This window comes from Coregonus lavaretus, assembly GCF_964263955.1.
Source record: "Coregonus lavaretus genome assembly, chromosome: 33".
Lineage (NCBI taxonomy): Eukaryota > Metazoa > Chordata > Actinopteri > Salmoniformes > Salmonidae > Coregonus > Coregonus lavaretus.
This window is the reverse complement of record NC_140020.1, coordinates 8,224,155-8,248,211: the sequence shown is the minus strand read 5'-3', so window position 1 is coordinate 8,248,211 and position 24,057 is coordinate 8,224,155. Positions and strand designations below refer to the sequence as shown.

General features: G+C 45.0%; 2 protein-coding genes across 3 annotated transcripts in view; one reads left to right on the top strand and one right to left on the bottom strand.

Moving 5' to 3' along the window:
* LOC311108650 (AT-rich interactive domain-containing protein 1B-like) overlaps window positions 1-12,841 on the top strand; it is a 94,942-nt gene extending 82,101 nt beyond the window's left edge. For both annotated transcript variants that reach the window (XM_084151344.1, XM_084151343.1), the window contains 8 exons: window positions 6,119-6,257; window positions 6,418-6,593; window positions 7,247-7,469; window positions 8,165-8,281; window positions 8,409-8,499; window positions 8,902-9,703; window positions 10,092-10,222; window positions 10,913-12,841. In XM_084151344.1, the coding sequence (XP_084007470.1) occupies window positions 6,119-6,257; window positions 6,418-6,593; window positions 7,247-7,469; window positions 8,165-8,281; window positions 8,409-8,499; window positions 8,902-9,703; window positions 10,092-10,222; window positions 10,913-12,679 (3,446 nt within the window). In that variant the 3' untranslated portion in view covers window positions 12,680-12,841. The remainder of the gene's footprint in view (window positions 1-6,118; window positions 6,258-6,417; window positions 6,594-7,246; window positions 7,470-8,164; window positions 8,282-8,408; window positions 8,500-8,901; window positions 9,704-10,091; window positions 10,223-10,912) is intronic.
* A 1,120-nt stretch (window positions 12,842-13,961) lies between these two features.
* Window positions 13,962-23,166, bottom strand: tmem242 (transmembrane protein 242). Its single transcript, XM_084151345.1, has 4 exons — window positions 23,080-23,166; window positions 22,817-22,917; window positions 17,029-17,166; window positions 13,962-16,878 (listed from the first exon to the last, which is right to left on the bottom strand). Exons 1-4 carry the CDS (start codon window positions 23,159-23,161, stop codon window positions 16,765-16,767), a joined length of 435 nt encoding a protein of 144 aa, XP_084007471.1. The 5' UTR covers window positions 23,162-23,166; the 3' UTR covers window positions 13,962-16,764.
* Between the last annotated feature and the right edge of the window lie 891 nt (window positions 23,167-24,057).

Genomic DNA, 24,057 nt, shown 5'->3' with positions numbered 1-24,057 from the left:
ATTTCCAAGTAGATTTAAGTCAAAACTGTAACTAGGCCACTCAGGAACATTCAATGTTGTCTTGGTAAGCAACGCCAGTGTGTATTTGGCCTTGTGTTTTAGGTTATTGTCCTGCTGAAAGGTGAATTTGTCTCCCAGTTTCTGTTGGAAAGCAGACTGAATGAGGTTTTGCCTGTGCTTAGCTCTATTTCATTTATTTTCGTCCTAAAAAAACTCCCTAGTCCTTACCGATGACAAGCATACCTATAACATGTTGCAGCCACGACCATGCTTGAAAATATGAAGTGGTACTTAGTGATGTGTTGTTGGACTTTCCCCCAACGTAAAGCTTTGTATTCAGGATTTAAAGGTAATTTCTTTGCCACGTTTTTTGCAGTTTTACTTTAGTGCCTTATTGCAAACAGGATGCGTGCTTTTGAATATTTTTTATTCTGTAGAGGCTTCATTTCCATGCTGTAAATTAGGCTAGTATTGTGGAGTAACTACAATGTTGCTCCAACCTCAGTTTTCTCTTATCACAGACATTGATAATACTGTTGAAGTAATATGGCTACAGGTTCACCTGCCTCACCTAAAGCCCATTCTGGTGGGAAGCTGCTATAGACCACCAAGTGCTAACAGTCAGTATCTGGATAACATGTGTGAAATGCTTGATAATATATGTGATATCAATAGAGAGGTATATTTTCTGGATGACCTTAATATTGACTGGCTTTCATCAGGCTGCCCACTCAAGAGAAAGCTTCAAACTGTAACTAGTGACTGCAACCTGGTTCAGGTTATCAATCAACCTACCAGGGTAGTTACAAACAGTACAGGAATGAAATCATCAACATGTATTGATCATATCTTTACTAATGCTGCAGAAATTTGTTTGAAAGCAGCATCCAAATCCATCGGATGTAGTGATCACAATATAGTAGCCATATCTAGGAAAACCAAAGTTCCAAAGGCTGGGCCTAATATTGTGTATAAGAGATCATACAATACGTTTTTTGGTGATTCCTATGTTGTTGATGTGAAGAATATTTGTTGGTCCGTGGTGTGTAATGACGAGCAACAAGACGCTGCACTTGACACATTTATGAAATTGCTTATCCCAGTTACTAATAAGCATGCACCTATTAAGAAAATGACTGTAAAAACGGTTAAATCCCCATGGATTGATGAGGAATTTAAAAAATGGTATGGTTGAGAGGGATGAGGCAAAGGAGATTGCAAATAGGTCTGGCTGTACAACAGATTGGCAAACGTTCTGCAAATTGAGAAAACAAGTGACTAAACTGAATAAAAAGAAGAAGAAACTACACTATGAAACAAAGATAAATGACATAAAGAATGATAGTAAAAAACTTTGGAGCACCTTAAATGAAATTTTGGGCAAAAAGGCAAACTCCGCTCCATCATTCATTGAATCAGATTGCTCATTCATCACAAAACCTACTGATATTGCCTACTACTTTAATTATTTTTTAATTGGCAAGATTAGCAAATGTAGTCATGACATGCCAGCAACAAACGCTGACACTACACATCCAAGTATATCTGACCAAATTATGAAAGACAAGCATTGCAATTTTGAATTCCGTGAAGTAAGTGTGGAAGAGGTGAAAAAAATATTATTGTCGATGAACCATGACAAGCCACCGGGGTCTGACAACTTGGATGGAAAATTACTAAGGAGAATGGCGGACGATATTGCCACTCCTATTTGCCATATCTTCAATTTAAGCCTACTAGAAAGTGTGTGCCCTCAGGCCTGGAGAGAAGCTAAAGTTATTCCCCTACCTAAGAATAGTGAAGCCCCCTTAACTGGCTCAAATAGCCGACCAATCAGCCTGTTACCAACCCTTAGTAAACTTTTGGGAAAAATGGTGCTTGACCAGATAAAATGCTATTTTACAGTAAACAAATTGACAACAGACTTTCAGCACGCTTATAGGGAAGGACATTCAACAAGCATGGCACTTACACAAATGACTGATGATTGGCTGAGGGAAATTGATGATAAAAAGATTTTTGGGGCTGTTTTGTTAGACTTCAGTGCGGCTTTTGAAATTATCGATCATAGTCTGTTGCTGGGAAAACTTGTGTTATGGCTTTACACCCCCTGCTATATTGTGGATAAAGAGTTACCTGTCTAACAGAACACAGAGGGTGTCCTTTAATGGAAGCCTCTCCAACAAAATCAGGAATTAAATCTTTACTAACGACATGCCACTGGCTTTGAGTAAAGCCAGTATGTCTATGTATGCGGATGACTCAACACTACACGTCAGCTACCACAGCGACTGATTTGACAGTAACACTTATCAAAGAGCTGCAGTTAGTTTCAGAATGGGTGGCAAGGAATAAGTTAGTCCTAAATATTTCAAAAACTAAAAGCATTGTATTTAGGACAAATCAATTACTAAACCCTAAACCTCAACTAAATCTTGTAATGAATAATGTGGAAATTGAGCAAATTGAGGAGACTAAACTGTCATGGTCAAAACATATTGATACAACAGTAGCTAGCATAGGGAGAAGTCTATAATAAAGCGCTGCCCTGCATTCTTAACAGCACTATCAACAAAGCAGGTCCTACAGGCCCTAGTTTTGTCGCACCTGGACTACTGTTCAGTCGTGTGGTCAGGTGCTGAAGGCACTGTATCTCTACATACATACAGTCGTGGTCAAAAGTTTTGAGAATGACACAAATACTAATTTTCACAAAGTCTGCTGCCTCAGTTTTGATGATGGCAATTTGCATATACTCCAGAATGTCATGAAGAGTGATCAGATGAATTCCAATTAATTGCAAAGTCCCTCTTTGCCATGAAAATGAACTTAATCCCCCAAAAAACATTTCCACTGCATTTCAGCCCTGCCACAAAAGGACCAGCTGTGATCATGTTAGTGATTATTTCATTAACACAGGTGAGTGTGTTGATGAGGACAAGGCTGGAGATCACTCTGTCATGCTGATTTGAGTTAGAATAACAGACTGGAAGCTTTAAAAGGAGGGTGGTGCTTGAAATCATTGTTCTTCCTCTGTTAACCATGGTTACCTGCAAGGAAACACGTGCCGTCATCATTGCTTTGCACAAAAAGGGCTTCACAGGCAAGGATATTGCTGCTAGTAGGATTGCACCTAAATCAACCATTTATCGGATCATCAAGAACTTCAAGGAGAGAGGTTCAATTGTTGTGAAGAAGGCATCAGGGCGCACAAGAAAGTCCAGCAAGCGCCAGGACCGTCTCCTAAAGTTGATTCAGCTGCGGGATCGGGGCACCACCAGTGCAGAGCTTGCTCAGGAATGGCATCAGGCAGGTGTGAATGCATCTGCACGCACAGTGAGGTGAAGACTTTTGGAAGATGGCCTGGTGTCAAGAAGGGCAGCGAGGAAGCCACTTCTCTCCAGGAAAAACTTCAGGGACAGACTGATGTTGTGCAAAAGGTACAGGGATTGGACTGCTGAGGACTGGGGTAAAGTAATTTTCTCTGAATCCCCTTTCTGATTGTTTGGGGCATCCGGAAAACACCTTGTCTTACCATCAGTCCTGTGTCATGCCAACAGTAAAGCATCCTGAGACCATTCATGTGTGGGGTTGCTTCTCAGCCAAGGGAGTGGGCTCACTCACAATTTTGCCTAAGAACACAGCCATGAATAAAGAATGCTACCAACACATCCTCCGAGAGCAACTTCTCCCAACCATCCAAGAACAGTTTGGTGACGACCAATGCCTTTTCCAGCATGATGGAGCACCTTGCCATAAGGCAAAAGTGATAACTAAGTGGCTCGGGGAACAAAACATTGACATTTTGGGTCCATGGCCAGGAAACTCCCCAGACCTTAATCCCATTGAGAACTTGTTGTCGATCCTCAAGAGGCGGGTGGACAAACAAACAACCCACAAATTCTGACAAACTCCAAGCATTGATTATGCAAGAATGGGCTGCCATCAGTCAGGATGTGGCCCAGAAGTGAATTGACAGCATGCCAGGGCGGATTGCAGAGGTCTTGAAAAAGAAGGGTCAACACTGCAAATATTGACACTTTGCATAAACTTAATGTAATTGTCAATAAAAGCCTTTGACACGTATGGAATGCTTGTAATTATACTTCAGTATACCATAGTAACATCTGACAAAAATATCTCATAACACTGAAGCAGCGAACTTTGTGAAGACCAATACTTGTCATTCTCAACTTTTGACCACGACTATACATACATACAGTGGGGAGAACAAGTATTTGATACACTGCCGATATTGCAGGTTTTCCTACTTACAAAGCATGTAGAGGTCTGTAATTTTTATCATAGGTACACTTCAACTGTGAGAGACGGAATCTAAAACAAAAATCCAGAAAATCACATTGTATGATTTTTAAGTAATTCATTTGCATTTTATTGCATGACATAGGTATTTGATCACCTACCAACCAGTAAGAATTCCGGCTCTCACAGACCTGTTAGTTTTTCTTTAAGAAGCCCTCTTGTTCTCCACTCATTACCTGTATTAACTGCACCTGTTTGAACTCGTTCCTGTATAAAAGATACCTGTCCACACACTCAATCAAACAGACTCCAACCTCTCCACAATGGCCAAGACCAGAGAGCTGTGTAAGGACATCGGGGATAAAATTGTAGACCTGCACAAGGCTGGGATGGGCTACAGGACAATAGGCAAGCAGCTTGGTGAGAAGGCAACAACTGTTGGCGCAATTATTAGAAAATGGAAGAAGTTCAAGATGACGGTCAATCACCCTCGGTCTGGGGCTCCATGCAAGATCTCACCTCGTGGGGCATCAATGATCATGAGGAAGGTGAGGGATCAGCCCAGAACTACATGGCAGGACCTGGTCAATGACCTGAAGAGAGCTGGGATCACAGTCTCAAAGAAAACCATTAGTAACACACTACGCCGTCATGGATTAAAATCCTGCAGCACACGCAAGGTCCCCCTGCTCAAGCCAGCGCATGTCAAGGCCCGTCTGAAGTTTGCCAATGACCATCTGGATGATCCAGAGGAGGAATGGGAGAAGGTCATGTGGTCTGATGAGACAAAAATAGAGCTTTTTGGTCTAAACTCCACTCGCCGTGTTTGGAGGAAGAAGGATGAGTACAACCCCAAAAACACCATCCCAACCGTGAAGCACGGAGGTGGAAACATCATTCTTTGGGGATGCTTTTCTGCAAAGGGGACAGAACGACTGCACCATATTGAGGGGAGGATGGATGGGGCCATGTATCTCGAGATCTTGGCCAACAACCTCCTTCCCTCAGTAAGAGCATTGAAGATGGGTTGTGGCTGGGTCTTCCAGCATGACAACGACCCGAAACACACAGCTAGGGCAACTAAGGAGTGGCTCCGTAAGAAGCATCTCAAGGTCCTGGAGTGGCATAGCCAGTCTCCAGACCTGAATCCAATAGAAAATCTTTGGAGGGAGCTGAAAGTCCGTATTGCCCAGCGACAGCCCCGAAACCTGAAGGATCTGGAGAAGGTCTGTATGGAGGAGTGGGACAAAATCCCTGCTGCAGTGTGTGCAAACTTGGTCAAGACCTACAGGAAACGTATGATCTCTGTAATTGCAAACAAAGGTTTCTGTACCAAATATTAAGTTCTGCTTTTCTGATGTATCAAATACTTATGTCATGCAATAAAATGCAAATGAATTACTTAAAAATCATAATGTGATTTTCTGGATTTTTGTTTTAGATTCCGTCTCTCACAGTTGAAGTGTACCTATGATAAAAATTACAGACCTCTACATTCTTTGTAAGTAGGACAACCTGCAAAATCGGCAGTGTATCAAATACTTGTTCTCCCCACTGTACATACATACATACATACATACTTACATCAAGCTGCCTCACGCTACAGAAACAAGGGATAGGCTCCTGCCCTATGGTCCGTTCTGGCTCAGACAACTTAATTACTTATACAACTCTCTCTACATATGGCTGTGTATTTTCCCCTTAGTCTCTCCTGCTAGCTAATGCTCCCTGTAGGGTCCCCATGTTTATCAGTCTCCCTATAGCACATGTTTATGTGCTATAATTCAGTCAATATTACATTTTACTGTATTTTTGACCTTTTAACAATTGTCTACTGTTGCTATTTTCCCTTTAGCCAACTCTGGCTCCCTGCAGGGTCCCCACACCCCCCAGTCCACAGGTAGCAGCTCCATGGCTGAGATGTCAGAGGGCATGAAGCGCCCCACTCCCGCCACCACACCCCACGGACACATGACCGCCCAGCCAGGCAATAGGTAGGTCACAGGCCAGGGGCCACTCATAGCCCGATAGTGTGGGGTGTACGTGTGTGTACACGTGTCTGTCTGTCGGTGTGTCTAAATCTGACTGTATCCATGCACGGATACCCCTCCTCAACCCTTCGTATCATCCTCACCCCTCCTGTATGTGTCTCAGGAACAGTGTTGGTATCCGTGTCCAGGATCCCTTCTCAGAGGTCAGTGACCCTGCCTTCCACAAGCGAGGGCCCATGCCCTCTGGCGCCCCCTACCAGCAGGCGGGCGGTAGTGCAGACCCCTCCATGAGGATGCAGTACGACACCAACAAGGACCCCTATGCAGGGCCCCGGAAGGGTGAGTGGACCAGACGCTCCTTAACCACATGGCATAACAAAGTGAATTCACATAACACAGAACACGCCTACTGGTATTGTCCGCATTGCTTGTCTGCGCTGTGTTCTTTTTGGGGGATTGTTTGTGTATTAGTATTGTACTGTTAGACATTTACTGCACTGCTGGAGTTAGAAATAGAAGCATTTCGCTGCACCTGCTTTAGCATCTGCTAATCTTTGTATGCGACAAATAAACGTACATTTTGATACTAGATGAACAATGTGATGTTAGTAAAAGTCAAGTAATACATCTGTTTTCTGAACTGGATATGGCTGGCACTTCTTCAATTCTCCATCTAGGTTAAAATTGCTTTTCATCCTTGTTTTTGTTTAGGCCATCAGACCTGAATCTCTCTCTCTGCTGTGATTGTTTCCTTAGACTATGTTTCCCCCCAGTGTTCAAATCATGTACTACACATCCTTTCCTTTAATAACACCTAACATGAATGCTGATGGTATCAGAATAGCCTGTATTCCCCAATTACACTTACCAAGAATTTGACCTGGTGAAAATGGTGCTGACAACATTAAGCAGAGTATACAGACAGAATATAGACAAAATAATTTACACTTTATCTACTTACCGTATATACAATATCTATTCTCCCTCCACAGGGCCAGGGGGCAGTGAGGCCTATGGACCAGGTCAGATGCCCAGCGGTGCCATGCAGGACATGTACCTCCGTGGTCCTCCCTCAGGGCCAGGTCAGATGCCCAGCAGTACCATGCAGGACATGTACCTCCGTGGTCCTCCTTCAGGAGCCATGCCAGGGATGGGTATGGGCCCCGGCCCCGGCCCGCGGTCACAGTACCCATACGGGCCTAGCTACGACAGGAGGTGGGTATCTTAATAACCAGATATTCTATAGTAGATACATTACTGAGTGCCAGCAGCATACCACCCTGCATCCCACTGCTGGCTTGCCTCTGAAGCTAAGCAGGGTTGGTTAATGGGAGACCAGAGGCTGCTGGAGGACCAGTAGTAGGCACGGGGCAGTGATCGGGGACATTGCCCTGGGTAAGGTGCGGTCTTTCGGATGGGATGTTAAACAGGTGTCCTCTCTGTGGTCACTAAAGATCCCATGGCACTTATGGTAAGAGTAGGGCTGTTAACCCCGGTGCCCTGGTTAAATTCCCAATCTTGCCCTCATACCATTATGGCCACCTAATCATCCCCAGCTTCCAATTGGCTCATTCATCCCCTCTCCTCTCCCCTGTAATTATTCCCCAGGTCATTGCTGTAAATGAGAATGTGTTCTCAGTCAACTAACCTGGTAAAATAAGGGTAACATAAAAAAAAGATATCTGCAGGAAAAAGGGTGTTTCATGCTTAAACAACTGGAGTAGAGGTGCTACCTTAAATAATCCAATGCTGGATCAGACGTTGAGGAGGGGCACTCTATTATAAAAATATATGATTCATTGTAAATCCCAAGTCAAAAACAATGCATGATGTTTCAGTCTGAGACATCTATCAGACAGTTATATAAATGCCAGGAATAAGCTGCCCATAGTTGTCCTCCTACCCTCCAGACCAGACCATGTGATGGGTTTGGAGGGGGGTGTGGCTCCCCCTGGGGGTCAGAACAACATGGGACCTTCCAGCGGTGACCCCAACTTGTACTCTGCCAACAGATACCCCCATCAGCGGTAAGACGTGTCTGTCTGAATGATGCATAAAAACTGTTGGCATTAAGTGAGTTTATTATTTATAAAGCTACCTATATATGTATTGTTTATTTGTGTTCTGACTGAGTGTGATCCTCCTCCACTATAGACCACATGGACATGAAGGTTATGGGCAGCAGCAGTACCCTCACGGCCCCCTGCCTTATGGCTCTCACCAGCCTGGGATGTACCCGCAACAGGTCAGACCCAGCCTCAAGCCTCCCGCCCCTAGAGGGCACTGTGCGACAGCTACTAAAACTTGAACAGATGGAAAACAGGCTAACTTGGCCATTTCAATGCAAATTAAAGTCTAAACTGGGTTTGCGATAGCGGTCTACCAGTAAGTAATCATCATTGGCTTCTACTCCACCTTGTCCAACTCCAACATCATGGCTTGTTGAGAGAGAGAGAGTGGGGGGGGGGGGGGGTTGAGAGAGAGTGGGGGGGGGGGGGGGGGGGTGAGGTTGAGAGAGAGGGAAGGGGGGGGGTTGAGAGAGAGAGAGAGTGCAAGGTTTAGAGAGAGACCAGCAAACTATAAATGGTCATCTTTGCAATTTACTGACTACAGTATCTAACGTATAAAGTTCTCTGTTCCCTCTCAGGGCTGTAAGAGGCCAGTGGGACAGGAGGGGATGTATGGTCCCCCTGCTAAGCGCCATGAGGGTGAAGCCTACGGCATGCAGCAGTACGGAGGGCAGCAGCCAGACATGCACCGCCAGTACGGAAGGGGCTACATGGGGCCGGAGCACAGGCCCATGCAGGGCCAGTACCCTTACCCCTACAGCCGAGACCGCATGGGAGCCATCCAGGGGCCCCCACAACACGGCATGATGAGCGGAGGCCCCCCCTTACCCTCTGGAGCCTCTGCAGAGGGCCCCCAGGCCAACATGTGGCACCCCAGGACAGACATGGCCTACCCCGGGCCCTACCCTGGCCAACAGGGCCAGGGGCCACCTTACCCTGTTATGAGCCGGGTTCCGGGGGATGACCCAGAGGGAAGGGGCCTCCAGGATGGCCAGTGGCCGCCCGGACACCCGGGCCAGCGCCAGCCCCCGTACCCACCCCCCTCTTCCTCCTCCATGCCCCCCATGGCTTCCCGACATCCCTCCTCCTCCTACCAGTCTAACCCTGCCATGGCCAACCACATCGCTAGAGCCCACAGCCCCTCGCCCTTCCCCCGGCCCATGGGGGGACCCGGACCCCTTTCCCCCAACAACGGGGGCCACTACATGGCCTCTCTGAAGAAGGCAGGGATGCCCGGGTCCATGCCAGGCTCACACAATGGGGGGATGTCAGGGCAGGGCATTCTACCTCTCCACAGAGATATCAGCTTCCCCCTAGGGTCTGTGGAGGCCACCCTGCCCAAACTCAAAGCCCGACACAGACTTACTTCCAAGGAGACCGGTAGGAGAATTAACCTGTTATTATAGAGCAGTGTTTCCCAACCCGAGTCCTCCAGTACCCCCAACAGTACACTGTTTAGTTGTAGCCCTGGACAAACACACCTCATTCAACTCATTAAGGGCTTGATGATTAGTTGACAAGTTGAATCAGGTGTGCTTGTCCAGGGTTACAATACAAATGTGTTCTGTTGGGGATACTGGAGGACCAGGGTTGGGAAACACTGTTATAGAGCATTAGCCAGGCAATTCATAATGGGTGCATCTGAAATGGCATCCGATTCCCTTTATGGGCCCTGGTCAAAAGTTGTGCACTAGATAGGGAATAGGGTGCCGTTTTCGATGCAACCCTCGTCTCCTCTGACCTCGGAACTGTAACCTCTGACCCCCAGGAACCCCAGAGGCATGGCGCGTGATGATGTCTCTGAAGTCGGGTCTGCTGGCTGAGAGCACGTGGGCGCTGGACACCATCAACATCCTGCTGTATGACGACAGCACTGTGTCCTCCTTCACCCTGTCACAGGTGAGACGGTGCTGCACAAACCATATCCATAGACATGTCCAATGATATCCAGTATCCATGAGACTAGACTAAAGCAATGATGTAAACCTCCAATATCTATACCATACCATACCATACTGAACCATACCATACTAAACCATACCATACCATACTGAACCATACCATACTAAACCATACCATACTAAACCATACCATACTAAACCATACCTAACCATACCATACCATACTAAACCATACTAAACCATACCATACCATACTAAACCATACCATACCAAACTAAACCATACCATACTAAACCATACCATACCATACCATACTAAACCATACCATACTAAACCATACCATACCATACTAAACCATACCATACCATACTAAACCATACCATACCATACTAAACCATACCAGACTAAACCATACCATACCATACTAAACCATACCATACCATACTATACCATACTAAACCATACCATACCATACCATACCATACTAAACCATACCATACCATACCATACCATACTAAACCATACCATACCATACCAAACAATGTCAAATGCATGGCTTCATTCTAAGTGGTTATTGGACCATGACTGGATTCAAGGATAAACACCCCTAACCAAACCATTGTCTAATAGTCTTTCACACAATCATTTCAGAGAGCTACCTAACTTATGATATGCTATGTTTCCCCAGCTGCCTGGTTTCCTGGAGCTGATAGTGGAGTACTTCCGGCGGTACCTGATCGAGATCTTTGGGATCCTGGATGAGTACGAGGTGGGCACCGAGGGTCAGAAGATGCTGCTCGGACCAATCACAGACCAGGAAGAGGAGCTTACCGTTCCAGAGCTTGGCAGCCAATTAGACGAAGAGCAGAGGGAAAGTAGGCCAGAAGAGACGGGACCAGAGAAGACCACAGCCAACGGCAGCACAGAGGAGGAGAAGGAGGAGCCTGTGGAGGTGACAGTGAAAGAGAAGGTAGAGGGGAAGGAAAAGGAGGAGGTGACAGCCACCGAGCAGTCCCAGCCCCCAGAGCCCAGGCTCAAACAGGCCAGTAAGTATGACAAGCTGCCTGTGAAGGTGGAGGAGGACCAAGTGGAGGAGGACCAGGGGCTCAGTCTGCCCAGGGGGTTCACCTCTGGCCTGCTGCACTGGAAGGCTGGAGGAGGGGACTCCACGGCCCACATCCAGACACACTTCGAGAGACGTGGCGAGGAGACCAACAGCAAGCCTACAGAGAGGAAACATAAGGGGGAAGAGAGGGAGGATAGGGTAGGGGAGCTGGAGCAGAAGACAGAAACGACAGAGGAGGAGAGGAAGGCTGTTGTAGAGAAGAGCATGACTGAGACAGTCACTATGGACGATATGAGTGTCCGGCCAGGCTCTCTGTCAGAGAGGAACGGTCTTCCTGGGACGCAGACCCAGAGCCCCATCTTCACCCTGCTGGAGGACGAGCCTCGCTGCTGGGACGAGGCGCCCCTCTCCACGGCTGAACCCTGGCAGGACGCCCTGGCCCGCCGCTGCGTTTGCGTGTCCAACATCGTCCGCGGCCTCTCCTTCATCCCGGGGAATGACAACGACATGTCCGGCCACCCGGGCCTGGTGCTGATCCTGGGGCGGCTGGTCCTGCTACACCACCTGCACCCCCAGAGGATGAGGACGCCTCCCATCTACCAGAGAGAGGAGGAGCAGGGCCGGGCCTGCAGTAAAGACGAATGGTGGTGGGACTGTCTGTCAGCGCTCAGGGAGAACACTCTGGTCACCCTGGCTAACATCTCAGGTCAACTAGACCTGTCCCTCTACCCAGAGAGCATCTGTCTGCCCATCCTGGACGGCCTGCTCCACTGGATGGTGTGCCCCTCTGCCGAGGCCCAGGACCCCTTCACCACGGCGGGCTGCTCCTCCTCCCTCACCCCCCAGAGACTAGTGCTGGAGTGCCTGTGCAAACTGAGCATCCAGGACAACAACGTGGACCTCCTGCTGGCCACGCCACCCTTCAGCCGCCAGGAGAAGCTCTACGCCACCCTGGTGCGCCATGTGGGCGAGCGGAAGTCCCAGGTGTGCCGTGAGATGGCGGTGGCTGTGCTTTCTAATCTGGCGCAGGGGGACCCGACCGCGGCACGCGCCATCGCCCTGCAGAAGGGCAGCGTGGGGATACTCATCGGCTTCCTGGAGGACTGCGTGGCCATGTCCCAGCACCAGCAGGGACCCCCCAGCCTGCTACACCCAGCCCCACACCCCCAACCCCCCAGCCTGCTACACCCAGCCCAACACCCCGAACCCCCCAGCGTTAACATGATGTGCAGGGCCGCCAAGGCTCTGCTGGCCATGGCCAAGGAGAACCGGACAGAGTTGGTTCTCTACGAGAGCAGGCTACTGGACATCTCCCTGTCCTCTGTGCTGAGCTCAGCTGTGGCGGCCATCATGTGTGAAGTACTGTTTAAGATTGGACGCTCCTCGTGACCGCCACAGGCAAAGACACAGAGGGAGGGGGGCTTGGGAGAGAGGAGGGAAGTGCTTGGTCTGACAACCAGGCTGCAGTGAACACCAACACATGGGTGTGGGTGGTATTATATTTTTATTTAAATAAAATGACACTTTTTTTTTTTTTTTACACACATATATATATATATATATATACATACAGTGGGGGGGAAAAGTATTTAGTCAGCCACCAATTGTGCAAGTTCTCCCACTTAAAAAGATGAGAGAGGCCTGTAATTTTCATCATAGGTACACGTCAACTATGACAGACAAATTGAGGAAAAAAAATCCAGAAAATCACATTGTAGGATTTTTAATGAATTTATTTGCAAATTATGGTGGAAAATAAGTATTTGGTCACCTACAAACAAGCACGATTTCTGGCTCTCACAGACCTGTAACTTCTTCTTTAAGAGGCTCCTCTGTCCTCCGCTTGTTACCTGTATTAATGGCACCTGTTTGAACTTGTTATCAGTATAAAAGACACCTGTCCACAACCTCAAACAGTCACACTCCAAACTCCACTATGGCCAAGACCAAAGAGCTGTCAAAGGACACCAGAAACAAAATTGTAGACCTGCACCAGGCTGGGAAGACTGAATCTGCAATAGGTAAGCAGCTTGGTTTGAAGAAATCAACTGTGGGAGCAATTATTAGGAAATGGAAGACATACAAGAGCACTGATAATCTCCCTCGATCTGGGGCTCCACCCAAGATCTCACCCCGTGGGGTCAAAATGATCACAAGAACGGTGAGCAAAAATCCCAGAACCACAAGGGGGGACCTAGTGAATGACCTGCAGAGAGCTGGGACCAAAGTAACAAAGCCTACCATCAGTAACACACTACGCCGCCAGGGACTCAAACCCTGCAGTGCCAGACGTGTCCCCCTGCTTAAGCCAGTACATGTCCAGGCCCGTCTGAAGTTTGCTAGAGTGCATTTGGATGATCCAGAAGAGGATTGGGAGAATGTCATATGGTCAGATGAAACCAAAATAGAACTTTTTGGTAAAAACTCAACTCGTCGTGTTTGGAGGACAAAGAATGCTGAGTTGCATCCAAAGATCACCATACCTACTGTGAAGCATGGGGTGGAAACATCATGCTTTGGGGCTGTTTTTCTGCAAAGGGGCCAGGACGACTGATCCGTGTAAAGGAAAGAATGAATGGGGCCATGTATCGTGAGATTTTGAGTGAAAACCTCCTTCCATCAGCAAGGGCATTGAAGATGAAACGTGGCTGGGTCTTTCAGCATGACAATGATCCCAAACACACCGCCCGGGCAACGAAGGAGTGGCTTCGTAAGAAGCATTTCAAGGTCCTGGAGTGGCCTAGCCAGTCTCCAGATCACAACCCCATAGAAAATCTTTGGAGGGAGTTGAAAGTCCGTGTTGCCCAGCGACAGCCCCAAAACATCACTGCTCTAGAGGATATCTGCATGGAGGAATGGGCCAAAATACCAGCAACAGTGTGTGAAAACCTTGCGAAGACTTACAGAAATGTTTGACCTGTGTCATTGCCAACAAAGGGTATATAAGAAAGTATTGAGAAACTTTTGTTATTGACCAAATACTTATTTTCCACCATAATTTGCAAATAAATTCATTAAAAATCCTACAATGTGATTTTCTGGAATTTTTTCTTTCTAATTTTGTCTGTCATAGTTGACCTATGATGAAAATTACAGGCCTCATATTTTTAAGTGGGAGAACTTGCACAATTGGTGGCTGACTAAATACTTTTTTCCCCCACTGTATAGCTCCTCTGCCCCATTCACAACCTTCATTTGGAATTTTTTAATAATTGTTATAAAAATATTTAATACTTGTTTTTTTATACATTTTTATTTGTCGGTTCATTTTTGTTTTAACCAAAGTTGGCACCCGATGAAAGAGAACCTACTTTAGTTTTGGGGTCTCATGTGCTTACATTTATTTTATGTGGCCGTTTGTCTGGGATCTTTTTGTTGGTTGTTTTTTGCAGGGGGAAGCAGACTTATTTAAATTGTGAATCATGTTGTAGATAGATCTCTTTATCGTGTATTAAGGTAAAGAAAAAACCACTGATTTACTCTGAATATACAACAGTACATCATGTATCCTGTTCTGGGGGGAAAAAAATACCTATCGTGCAATAGGATTTAGTTGGCTTGTTGGGGGGGGGGGGGGTTAACAAATGTGAATGACTTTTGACCACAGGCAACTGACCACAAGTATTGCATCATAATAATATTACCATACCAGTATAACAGGGAGACATAAGTCACCCTGTTCAACTGACTTACTGGTAACCATAGCAGACAGGTAAACTCACACCAACAAACAGTACTTCCATCAGTCTTTTCTATCTTATAGAAGTTGTACATTGACAGCCCTATTTGGTTTCTTTGCCAAGAGATGTGGTATAGATAAGTGATGGTAGTTGATAATTATAATGACGTTATAATTATGACTGCTCATTTGAATAATGAATATTTAGTTACTCGCTTCAAATGAGGTTAGTCATTTTATGTATTTATGTTCTGACTGGGACAGGTCTGTAAGGACATATAGGGATAAGACCGCTCTAGTTTTGGTTATTAAAAGACAAACCTATTTAGATTGTACAGTCAGCAAGCAAACAGACCATGATGGGCAGAACTGTATATATAACATGACAGTTATAACAAGCGTTTTTTAAACTCTACATATATAGTACTTCTCCCCCTTTCATTTGATGAACTTTACATTGTTTATTCAGTATAAAATCTTTATACTATGTTCCACATGTTAAGAATAAATGTACATGAAATCTGGTTGAGCAACGAAGGGTGTTTTCGATTATTCTGTACACACATTGTGAACAGGCGGACCGTGGCAGAATATGGCCAAAGTGTCACATAAAACACACATTTTTCGTATGCCTGTGGTGTTATGCACGCATGACTAAAAGTAACTTTTAGATATGCTAAATGGCATGTGTTATGTTACATAACTGCAACCAATCAGACTGAAGACGAGTACAGTAGTAGTTTAGCACAGAGAAGGAATTATATGCACGACAGAAATAACAAAACTCAATGAAGTCCTCAGAAGTGTCAGACTTAACTGACAGTGCTCCGTGTTAGAGCTGTGGCGTCACGCTCTTTCAACTTGATTATGTGGGCTAAATGTGTACGAAAACATCAGGGGCAGCAGTCACAAGCATGTTAGAGGGTGACGCGCACACAAGTATTTTTACACACTCCTCGTTATATGGCTAGCCGGGCCCAGTTTAAGATAGTTCAGGTCTGTTCTCATTTTTATACTAGTCTTTTATGGGAATAGCTGACGGCAAACACTTAGGCGTTACATTGAATGATGGTTCAATCTGTTTAAAAGGAACCAGGCATGGCGCCTCACATTCAGCTGCACAGCTTTCACTGTCTTCGCTCTGGATAAGAGCGTCTGCTAAATGATGTAAATGTCTTCAGAACTGCAAACACATTTTGCGTTTTACTGTTTCGCAGAACAAAGTGTAAAATACATTTTGATTGACAAAGAAATCCAAACATACAGATTTAAGACAATCCATCTTGTGGCCTTTATGACAAAGTACAGTGAGTAGTCCAGATCTGTTCAAGAGGGTCGCTGCCTTGGACTACTGTACTAGCCTTAGTGCCGGTCTTATGTAAACTCCTTGATACTCATCGTCATGCCAAAAATGTGGCTTGACAACGAGCAATGGAGCTGGCAAGAGCACAAACAAGACTGGTGTTTAGGCTAACTGTACAGTACAAGACAGTCCTACATAGCAAGCCTCTGATCAGAAATTAAGATTATCCAAGGGAGTTTAAATTAACCATGATGTCTTCAGGCAGGGGATGCTCTCTTCATAGGCTTCAGATGAGCATCAGTGAAGAGTGGCTGGACCACTAACTAACCGCATTCTGCACCTGTGGGTACAGACAGTGGACGCCAAGTTCCTTTCCTTCTCAGCACAGTGACCAACTGACTGCCCATCCCACAGTAATTGTTAAGTCATGCAGTGACTTATTAAGGCTGTTCTCAGCCAGGGTGAGAATGTAGTCTAGACCTGCAGTCCTCTTCAGTCATCTTTAGACTTGAAGATGGTGTCCCATTCCTCTGAGTTGGCTGGTCCTTCCTCATTTTTGGGAATAGCCGGGAAAACTGACTGCATCGTCTGCCTGAACTCTGTTAGCTGCAAAGATGGAGAAATAGAGGCTTCTTAAGCAGCACCATTTGTTGTACATTTACTGAGTGTTAGGTAATAGGGATTATGTTGGTCTATGTTTTCTGATGGCACGATGAGGGCAAGACAATGAGATGGGTTGAGTTCATTAATACGTACACTATGGACCCCCATGGCTTTCCAGACTGCGAAGCTGAGCAGGCCCACTCCACACCAGGCATAGAGAGAGCCCCAACCCAGGGCCCGGAGAGCCAGGGACGCCCCCGTCTCCGGTACTGCAGCGGTGGCCATCGTTCCCTTGAACACACACACACTTGAGGTCACATTGAGGTACACAAGAGTTGCTCATGGTTCCCAACTTATAGGCTAAACTCAAATCCACTCACTAGCGAAATCGGTTTTCATCTCGTGCAGTGGTGCTAGTGCAGTGGCCATCGTTCCCTGGATAACATGCTGGACGTGACATTGAGGTACTTTACACATGGGCCCAAACTGAGTCAAACTGGTTAGCAGAAAACATTAAAAGAGGTGGAAGCTGTTAGCTACCCTGCAAACTGTTGTCCATCTAACTGACTAACTCTAAACCTGTCCTGGCACAGCTCTACACACACCTTTTTTTTTTTTTTACAAGGAGCATGTGTGCGCCTAAGTTGAAAAATGTAGGTGCACACAAAGACATTTTGGAGCACAATGAAAAATATTTGAGGTAATAAAGCTAGAATTTTACATTTTTCTAGGCGCAATGGTGCTCCCTAAATAAAAAAAATTATTAAATATTTAGGCGCATATGCGAGTAAAATGGTTACACTGTTGAGCCCTGCCTCCCTGGAGGAGCTGCATTTCAAGGAAGTGTCTAAAAGGGTACCCCATTCCCTATATAGTGCATGCAAAGACCAGGGCTCTGGTCAAAAGTAGTGCACTGTAAGGAAAAGTGTGCCATTTGGGATGCACCCCAAGACTGAACAAGCTGTGTAGTAAACAGATGTAATCGCTAACACTATAACCTCTCAATGTATTTATTGTCCATGTATTTAAGTGGCCTGCTCATTAGATTAGCTATTATTAGTTTGGCGAGACTCAGCAGCTCTTCCTGGAGGGGTAAAAATCTGAGAGGAAGCGATGTGGTTTGGTGTGCATCAACATAAAAACTAAGCCAACTGCCTATCCCTAGTGTTGCATTATGTTAACAGTCTACTCTTAGGTCCCCTGTAGCTCAGTTGGTAGAGCATGGCGCTTGCAATGCCAGGGTTGTGGGTTCGTTTCCCACGGGGGGCCAGTATGAAAAATGTATGCACTAACTATAAGTCGCTCCGGATAAGAGCGTCTGCTAAATTTTTTACATTTTTTGTCATTTAGCTGACGCTCTTATCCAGAGCGACTTACAGTTAGTGAGTGCATACATTTTTTTTTCATACTGGCCCCCCGTGGGAATCGAACCCACAACCCTGGCCTTGCAAACGCCATGCTCTACCAACTGAGCTACATCCCTCCCGGCCATTCCCTCCCCTACCCTGGACGACGCTGGGCCAATTGTGCGCCGCCCCATGAGTCTCCCGGTCGCGGCCGTCTACGACAAAGCCTGGATTCGAACCAGGTTCTAGTGGCACAGCTAGCACTGCGATGCAGTTCCTTAGACCACTGCGCCACTCGAACTGTAATTCATTTCATAGGCCTAATAGTATTGTAAATGACTAAAATGTAAATGTACGATTCTTTGCTACACACATTTCTGGATAACCAATGAGTGACCACTCCTCAGAAACAGCCTTAAGTCATAACGGTTCTACTGCAAGCTTCGTGTGAGCTGCCATATTCATGTGTGAGATACCAGACACAGCCCTGGTTCCATTATAAACAAGCCTTGGTATCTGCTCTTTACAGTGCCTCACATGTCAGTAACTGTCTAGCAATCTCGTCTGGTCATGGGCTATCTACAGTCCATATCCTCCGTGGGTGAAGCTGCTCAGCCACTGTGACCTCACAACCACATACCTCTCATAACACGCCAAATCTAATTTGACCACTTTACAAGGCATTATTGGCTGAGATGGAAGTTTACAAAGATGGCCCTATTCAGCTTAAAAATAGAATTCAAAAACCAAACAAAAGGCACCACTGTGCTGCTCTGCCAAGTATATCTTCACAACTGATAAGCTCAGGATCTGTGACTATTTTTCCATAAATAATGTGCTACTTTTGACCAGAGCCCTATGGGACCTGGTCAAAAGTAGCACACTATATTTTGCCCTGCGACCCCCAAAAAGGAGTGGTTCAAACCTCGCGCTCTGCACGCATATGCACACACGCCCACAATTGCTGGGCAAATGTAACAATCATTACAGCCATAAACGGTAGGGGCGCAACTTTGGTTTTAGAAGTGGGGGGGACATAACCTGGCAGCGGTCGTCCTCAGAAGTTTTGTGTACACTTATTGTAAATAAAAATCTAAACCCTTCTACATGAATGTGGATGCTACCATGATTATGGATACTCCTGAAATAATCGTGAATAATGAGTGAGAAAGTTATAGATGCACAAATATCATACCCCCCCCAAAACATGCTAACCTTATTTACAATAAAATGACACAATACATTATTTACCATTCATTTCTATTGGGCACAAAGTAATCTGAAACACAACCAAAACAGTAAATGCATCCAACAAATGTGTAGCGTCACAAGCTTGATGTGGTCATTGTGTGCTATAAATATAACAAATACTTAACACAAATATAAATGTATTTGTCCCAATACTTTTGCTCCCCCAAAATGGGGGACTATGTACAAAAAGTGCTGTAATTTCTAAACGGTTCACCTGATATGGATGAAAATACCCTCAAATTAAAGCTGACAGTATACACTAACTTCATAGTCATTGTTTGATTTCAAATCCAAACTTTTGCAGTATAGAGGCAAAAGAAGGAAAAATGCTTCACTGTCCCAATAATTACGGAGGGCACTGTAATTCATTTCATAGGCCTAATAGTATTGTAGAGCTATTTTTACTTGCACACAATATAGCTGGATCACCCTGTCCTGCCCCTAGGGGTCCACCGCTGTGCAGTGCCCCAACCCAACACACCCCACTCAGCTTTAGGATCTTAGTGAAACATCAACTGTGGGAGCAATTATTAGGAAATGGAAGACATACAAGACCACTGATAATCTCCCTCGATCTGGGGCTCCACGCAAGATCTCACCCCGTGGGGTCAAAATGATCACAAGAACGGTGAGCAAAAATCCCAGAACCACACGGGGGGACCTAGTGAATGACCTGCAGAGAGCTGGGACCAAAGTAACAAAGCCTACCATCAGTAACACACTACGCCGCCAGGGACTCAAATCCTGCAGTGCCAGACGTGTCCCCCTGCTTAAGCCAGTACATGTCCAGGCCCGTCTGAAGTTTGCTAGAGTGCATTTGGATGATCCAGAAGAGGATTGGGAGAATGTCATATGGTCAGATGAAACCAAAATATAACTTTTTGGTAAAAACTCAACTCGTCGTGTTTGGAGGACAACGAATGGTGAGTTGCATCCAAAGAACACCATACCTACTGTGAAGCATGGGGGTGGAAACATCATGCTTTGGAGCTGTTTTTCTGCAAAGGGACCAGGACGACTGATCCGTGTAAAGGAAAGAATGAATGGGGCCATGTATCGTGAGATTTTGAGTGAAAACCTCCTTCCATCAGCAAGGGCATTGAAGATGAAACGTGGCTGGGTCAGCATGACAATGATCCCAAACACACCGCCCGGGCAACGAAGGAGTGGCTTCGTAAGAAGCATTTCAAGGTCCTGGAGTGGCCTAGCCAGTCTCCATATCTCAACCTTTGGAGGGAGTTGAAAGTCTGTGTTGCCCAGCGACAGCCCCAAAACATCACTGCTCTAGAGGAGATCTGCATGGAGGAATGGGCCAAAATACCAGCAAGTGTGTGAAAACCTTGTGAAGTTTTACAGAAAACGTTTGACCTGTGTCATTGCCAACAAAGGGTATGTAACAAAGTATTGAGAAACTTTTGTTATTGACCAAATACTTATTTTCCACCATAATTTGCAAATAAATTCATTAAAAATCCTACAATGTGATTTTCTGGATTTTTCTCATTTTGTCTGTCATAGTTGACGTGTACCTATGATGAAAATTACAGGGCTCTCATCTTTTTAAGTGGGAGAACTTGCACAATTGGTGGCTGACTAAATACTTTTTTTCCCCCACTGTATCTGTATCCATTCATCATCATCAATAGTGTCTCCCAGATCTTCCTCACATTTTTGTTATACATGTTTTGTGTCATCGGGAAAAGCCTATCAACCCTTAATACAGTTTGAAAATCAACTTTAGAGGTTTGTCAGACTGCCTTAAAATAGTTTCAATATTTGAAGCCTCTGGCTTGTCCAGTGTTGCATCTGTAAAAGTTCACCTCAGCGCTGTCACACACTGGTCTTCCCTGGTTGCCTAACCCTGCTGAGACCCCTGTCACCATCTGATCCTGCTCAGATGAGGCATGACAAATAATTACCTTGGTGTACATTTATATATTGATTCTATTCTTGGATAACATAAAGGTACAATAATTGAAATGACTATTATTCCCAGATCCAAGACTGTAGCCTACCCATCAACTCAAGATGGAACTGATTGTTATATACTGAAAAATTCACCGGAGCGCCGTAGACTGGTCTTCCCTGGCTGTCTGACCCTGCTGGGACACCTGTCACCATCTGATCCTGCGAAGACATGATGAGCATAGTGTTGTGTACTGACTGTGCACCATGACAGTGAAGCCTGTAGAGCTGTTTATACCGTGTCAGTGTGAAATGTAGGGAATTAGCTAGGGAAACTGACAGATCAATACTGTTACATTGCTATACTGACACTAGTAAAAACTCACATTGCGCTGTCAAAAAATGTCAGAATATCAGTCTTCAATCATTTGGCCACTGATTTCATTGTTTGAATCAGGTCTAGTGTGATTGAGCCAAAAATAATAACTAACGTTAGCAAACTTTTGGCTAGCTCTAATGGTACATCAACTGGCGAAAACTAGCCAAGTTAATTTACTTTTGTTGAAATGGGACAAAACAAAGGCTACAACACATTTCCATAAACACAACAGCTGTTATATACTGCTACCTGACAGATAGCTAGAGGCTAGAGCTGAACTGGCTGTGGTAGCTAGCTAGTTCATTTACTTCAGACAGAACTTCAGTCGAACGGGATGAAACATTAGCTAACGTTACACGTCAGTTACACTACTAGCTCAGCACTGGGAATAAATACATTTTTTTCTGTTTAGTCAATCTGCAGTTACCTTGCCAGTCCAAGAAAGAGTCGCCAGTTTCTGCTCTGCTTGCTTTTACAACTCTGAGAAAAAGCCCAACACACACACAGAAAACTGTTGCCTCTGTTCCCACGCTCTGTGGTGTCTTCAACAAAGTACTCTCAGTTGGTAGAGCAACTGCGCTTGCAATGCTGGGTTGTGGATTACATTCAGACGGGGGACCAGTACGAAAAAGTATGCACTCAATACTGTAAATTGCTCTGGATAAGAGTGTCTACTGAAAAGGAATGAATAGACCAGTTCATATCAAGCAAGTATTTTTATATTCCAAAAGTATTATCAAATTAACTGTTTGGTACAGATAATTATCAGACTCAAGTTACAAATGCTGGTAAACACTCAAATACATTTAGTTTAAAACATTTCACAAAAGTAGTGCAAAATTAGCGGACCGAGAGACGTCTTCAACGCGAGCAATTTGTATTTCTTCATAAAATAAAACTGCCTTACATCCAGGGAGGCTATGCAAGAAATGCAATACATTTTAGACATAATTTGTAGTCAGATTATGTAGCCCCGTATAATATCACTCCGTCATCGGTCATGGCTAACATTCATCTAAATTGCCTAGATGTAATGCTAGACTACATCAATCATAGCTACCTTGCTAAACCATCCCGGACTCTTTTTCTTGGCCATGGCTAACGTGGAGCCGAATCCTGTAATCATCCCAGCAGAAGCGACAGTCGTCAGGAAAGCTGCACCTGAAAAATGTTAATGGGACTTTCTTTATGGGTCACAAGAACGTTGTCGTGTGAGTAACGTTAATCAATTAGCTAACTACTACATTTGTAGTAATACAAAAACGGCTATTATTATATGAGCAAAGAGTAAAACGATCGATAAATAAATAAGCAGTCGCTTGCCTTTCATTAGCTGTAGTTTGTCATCGTTTTCTGTCACAATTGCAGTGACATTCAAACTCGTGTTTTCTTTCTGAGCTGTCATTTTATTTGTCCGACATTTAAATAATTCCGGTGGAAACATGCTCAACTAGGAACGTTTAATTTGTTCTAAACTACTATCTACGTACACATTTTTGGAGCCACGCAAATCAATTGTATCATAATTATTCAGTACTATGCATTTAAACATGAGGATGTATATTTCGATTTGATAGTAGTATACTCCATCTGAAATACAAATACCGATACTACAATTCCAACGGCACTACTAACGTGTGCGCGCATGTGTTTGTTGTTGGGGCTGCTGTACATTGTAGGCAGCGGCAACGGGTGGTGAGCTGTCTTTGCAGTGATACACATTTCTCTGCTTTCAGAACCATGAAGGCATGAACATAAGATTGCGCGTCTCCACAACAAAACTATGAAATCATTATTTTACCGAATCGAGAGAACTGTGAGAATGTGAGGTGTATCAAGTATAGGATATTGCTACCAACCAACGAAGAACGCGGACACGACGTTATTGCACTGGCGGCTTGCAACGAGAACCTTGCACTTCTAGAAAATCTAATCCGCGCAATTCTGCAGTAAAATGCTCGTCTTTTATTTTGCGTATATCCTCGTTGGAGAATTGCATTTTTCTACACTTTTGAGTTGCTAAACGATTGGTTGAGATATATCTTCTCAGCACTTAAATGTGAAAAGCATTATTTTCTTTTAAGGACACTCGAAGGACGTCTTTATGACTGGGTTTCTTCTCGTGTCCTCCAGATTTTTTCATTGCATTGTGTTTACATAAATCTGGCCAGTAACACCGGTTGCCACGCCTCGCTAGTGGCTACAGTTATAGTTTTTAAAAACGCAATGGAAGTGTTATTCAAACAATTGAGGCAATGTTTATTTTCACACTGACAAAGTGGCATAGCTGATCAAATTCAG